The sequence below is a fragment of the Acartia tonsa genome, chromosome 6 (assembly GCF_053477335.1).
Source record: "Acartia tonsa isolate MP-2025a chromosome 6, ASM5347733v1, whole genome shotgun sequence".
In the NCBI taxonomy this organism is placed as follows: Eukaryota; Metazoa; Arthropoda; class Copepoda; order Calanoida; family Acartiidae; genus Acartia; species Acartia tonsa.
This window is the reverse complement of record NC_137265.1, coordinates 38,074-42,710: the sequence shown is the minus strand read 5'-3', so window position 1 is coordinate 42,710 and position 4,637 is coordinate 38,074. Positions and strand designations below refer to the sequence as shown.

The following is a 4,637-nucleotide window of genomic DNA, read 5'->3' as shown; positions in this document are numbered from 1 at the left end:
GTTTTTCAGTTTATTATATGGAAATAGACCGTTGCCAAATTATAATATTACTTTAAAAAATCATTTTTACCTAGTCCGGAGCCGGAGCCGTTTTTAACAAAAAATACGGCTCCGGATCCGGCTCCACCAAAAATGTTGCTGCTCCCGGCTCCCGGCTCCGGCTCCAGAACACTGGTATTAAGTATTCATAAACATTGATTAAAAATATATACTGACGGACAAGGTGAATTATAGAGTAGCTTTGCTAAAAAAAATAATATTAATTGCTTACCTGTTTAGGAGGTTTCGCCATCACTGGATCAATGACCACAGAGATGTTTACCGAGAGTATAGGAAGGGAGTGAACCTGGCCAGCTTTCAGAGGAAGTTTCAACAGGCCCAGGCAGATGCTGAAATTATCCATGAAGTCAAAATATACACCACATAACAGGAAAACTGGTTAATAATGAAAGTTTCCTTCGCTTTAAGGTAAATGTATGTTTAATATTTTTGATCATATTTGCTGTTATCTAATGTCTCATACCTATATTTTTTTAAACAAAATGAATTGAAAATGATTGCTAAAATCGAAATATATCTTCATGTCAGTTAGAATAGTGTATTTTTTAAAAATAGGTTGAAAAACATACTAACTTTAAAAAATTCGCTTTAAGGATAAGGATGCCAATGCCTTTGACCATCTCATCGCCAAGCAGGTCGGTTTACTTGAGAAAGGCAACAAGCAGGATGCACCCACCAGCAAACAGCTTCATAACTGGCTGCAGGGGCAGCACAAGTATTACATGGAATCCTTCAAGAAGATTTTAGAAAATAAAGGTATTAATAACTATTAACTATTAAGTATTATAATTTATAAACTAAAACATTACTAAATAATTTCAAAATCTGAAAGAAATAACAAATACTTAATTTAAATTATCTTTACTTCCGCGGGTGTGTACATTGCCAAAATCGAAGGAAAGGTGCACACCTGCGGAAAAAATGTTAATATTTAATTATTTTAAATAACAAATAATTATAATCAATATTATCTTTGTTTCCGCAGGTTTGCACCTTTCCTTCGACTTCGGCAATGTTCACCACACCGACTTCATTGCAGGTAACCTAAATAAAATAAATAAACTATTATTATTTATTAATGCAATTACAACTGCAGCAGCTACATAACCTGAATTAAATAAAGTAAAGTAAACTATTATGAATAATATAAAAGAATTACTAATTTTTCAGTAACTGCAAACTATACCGATGCAGAAGGTCCCAAAGAATTGTTGCTCGCCTGTGAACAGGTATAAGTTTAAAATTAATTCTTAGAAATTTAGAATGACCACAAATACCTAAATGATAATTTGATTAATTACTTATGTTTAGATGCCTAAACCCGATGCTTCCGGCCGCAGCATCTACGAATATTTCGAACAACTGTTGAAAAGGTTTGGGCTTGAGCATTATCAACTTCTCAGCTCCACATCCGACTCGGCTGCCAACTGTGTAAAGGTAATGAAAAATTATAAATTATAATTATAAAATCATAACTATTTAATAGTTTTTTCTCGCATCGTATTTTAAATGGCTTTCCGCGGATGTAAAATGTACAATTGTAAGATAAAACCAGTTTTTTTAGATGAATATTTGAATGAATACGAGAATTAATATTCTAAAACAATACCATTAGAAAGTAAATCATTAATTTATTTTTCATTCTTTAGTCCGTCAAGATACTCAATGAAGAGCACGGGAAAACCCCCACAGAGTATACAAGTTACATGAACCATGAGGATGAAGATGAGGAAGTCAGTGATGATGATGATGATAGTGATAAGGAAGACACACCTGAGGCTGATAGTGAAGATGAAATCCCGTTGGATATGGTTATAGAAGAGGTTGACAAAGGAGTTGCACAAGCAGAAGATTTAGATGAGGTTGAGGATGGTGTTGTAGAAGCCGAAGGTGAGGGTCAGGATGGAGGTGAAGAAACCCTGGCAGGAACAAGACAAGGCAATGGCGGCATATCAAGTGCGATTTTCTACAGGTCCATCGCCATCAAAGATCCACAACAAAGAGAGGGTAAGTAAAGTTAAATTAAATTCATTCCCAAAAAATTCAATGAATTACATTTAATGATTTACAGGGGTAGTTTCACGAAATGCATTTAACTAAATTATATTAATTTATTAAATTATTTCTTTTCAGCAATCACAAATTTCGGGAAACTAATGGAAGAGAACATCCAGAAAACAATGATATGTGATGAGCAAAAATGTGGACTAATAGTGGGAGGCGTTTGCCTCAACCACCAAGTGGAGTTGGCGTTGAAGCAGGCTGCCAAAGTTGTAAGTAAATTAATTAAATGATTAATAGAACCAACTAAATAACTTATACAGTAACTTAAAAAGTTAAATAATAAATTATACAAAAACGTGAAAATTAACAAATATTATATTTTTTAGAAAGGGAAGGGGTACAACAGAACCATAATTAACCTGGCAAAGCTGGTCAGTAAAATTATGAATAACAAGAAGCTGCGTCGCATTTTGGTAGAGAGTGGACAACGTATGCTTACCAGATACGTGGAGACGAGATGGAGCTCCAGAATGAACATGATAAAGCGGTTCTTAGAGTTGTTTGACAACAAACAACTACTTCAGAAGGTGAAAAAATCCGTGCAGGATCAGAAAGGTAAACCCAAAAAAGTTAATTATAATTTAAACAACAATTTAAAACTAACAAAATTACCAACTTAAATTTCTCTCTGTCCCTTAATTAAACAAAAGAGAAAGGTAACAAATAGAAGTTTATTAAAATTTAAACTAAATAAATTATTTCTTCTCTCGTTCCCTTAATTAAAAATTAGAACTGTATATATCAATAGAATTAATTTTTAATTTTTATTTTAGTCAACAAGAAGTTTGACAATCTGTGGCCAACACCTGACCAGGTTCTTGCCCTCAGAGAAGTCCTGCAAGTGTTGGAGTGTGTGGATACCATGCTGACAATTCCCGCCCAAGCCCATGAGGCCACAATCGTCCAGATGTTCACCATGCTGGATACGGTGTTCTTTACCCTACGGACAAGTATGCCTGGCAACTTATTCGCTAGACGTGTATTCAAGTTCCTTCACCAGAGAGTTAACAAGATTGTCCGTAATAATGCAGGCTGGCAAGTCTGTCTCTACCTACACCCCCTGTCACGCAGTCATTTGGAAATGATTGCGAGTGGCACACAAAGCTTTACGGTGACACAGGATGAAGCAAAAACAATCTTACAACAAGCACCCAAAAATTGTAGGTTGTTGGGTGAACGGCTACACCGAATCTCACTGAGAGCCAACCTAAGTCCTGAAGAAAAGGCAGATGAAGAGGCCGACCTGCGTAGTGCTAATGCGGATGCCGACAATGAGGATTCCGAAGCTGACGAGTACGATTCTCCAGAAACTGCACCTCCCACAGGTAAAGATATACAATATTAATTAAAATAGATAATAATAATAACATTAGTTAAATAATTCAATTATCATTTTTATTAATTATATTTATGTATTACAGGCATGATGACACCCATCCAAAAGATGTTATGGAACAAACAACAAGAGTTCAAAGAAATTCAGGCTCAAGCAGCAGCCAAGAAGAAAAAGAAAGAACAACGTGACAAACAGAAGGATCCCCTGGACGTCATGAAGAAACACCTGAAAGCTGGGCTGAAGGATTGGAATAATATAGAAGAATCCAAGTTGCATGCCTTGACATACGGTTACCAACGTGAAGTCGCTAAGATAAAGGAGGAAATTGCGAAAGTCAAAAAATCTAAGTCCAAGGATTTCGATGTTGAAGAACGCCAGAAACTGTACAAACAAGGAGCAATGACCGCAAGCCACAGGATGCTTACTGCCAGGTATGAACATGTTGCACAAGCAGATATGTTATCCACCTGGACTTGTCAGTTTGATGACCAACTTCAACAACTTACCTGTTTCTAATGCGAGGTGTGAGAGAATTTTCTCACACCTCAAATTAGTTTACTCATCGAGGCGCTATAACCTAGAGAAAGACACCATCCACGCCATCATGTTCTTGAAGATGAACAAGCTAGTCCCCAAGAAGTCCCAAGCATTTTGGGATAGACAGGTAAAAGTTACCAAGAAGACAGCAACCAAGGAACTGGAAAAGTGAAATAATTTTTGTAAATATGTTTATCATATTAATTATGTTGGAAAGAAATAAAGTAGAAGTAAAAGTAAAACAAATAATTTAATGAAATAATTTTGTGTTTTTTAAATATCTGTATCATTACCATTATAAAATAAATGTTGTAATAAAACCCAAAAAACTGTTTATTGATATATTTATTTTTTTTGCAGTATTGTTATTTAATTTAACAAGGATGAATAATCAATAAGTAGCGAAGCCAAAAACATTACTCAAATCATACTTGTCTTGTGTCTTTATGCGTGGATGGTCTCTTGCTCGAGGTTCTAGAGTAAATAAGTTGGACATCAAATGAAAGTAAATACTAAATATCCAAAAATAAATTTGAATTTCAATTAAAGGGTGATGGAAAAAAATAAAAATGCGTACTTGCCGCTTCGCTTATATTATTGTACATTCAAACATCAGTAAACCAAAAATCAGACCAATCGG

General features: G+C 35.0%; 1 protein-coding gene across 1 annotated transcript; it reads left to right on the top strand.

Moving 5' to 3' along the window:
- The first annotated feature begins 1,026 nt into the window (after positions 1-1,026).
- Positions 1,027-3,976, top strand: LOC145323472 (uncharacterized). Its single transcript, XM_080165874.1, has 5 exons — positions 1,027-2,067; positions 2,194-2,333; positions 2,451-2,679; positions 2,898-3,449; positions 3,546-3,976. The coding sequence occupies exons 1-5, from the start codon at positions 1,767-1,769 to the stop codon at positions 3,974-3,976; spliced, it is 1,653 nt and encodes a 550-aa protein (XP_080022000.1). The 5' UTR covers positions 1,027-1,766.
- Positions 3,977-4,637: the final 661 nt, after the last annotated feature.

Coding starts and splice junctions, on each gene's coding strand:
- LOC145323472 (XM_080165874.1), top strand. CDS start 1,767: ATGAACCATGAGGATGAAGATGAGGAAGTCAGTGATGATGATGATGAT. Junction 2,334..2,450: donor TGAAGCAGGCTGCCAAAGTT/GTAAGTAAATTA, acceptor TATATTTTTTAG/AAAGGGAAGGGGTACAACAG. Junction 2,680..2,897: donor ATCCGTGCAGGATCAGAAAG/GTAAACCCAAAA, acceptor TTTTTATTTTAG/TCAACAAGAAGTTTGACAAT.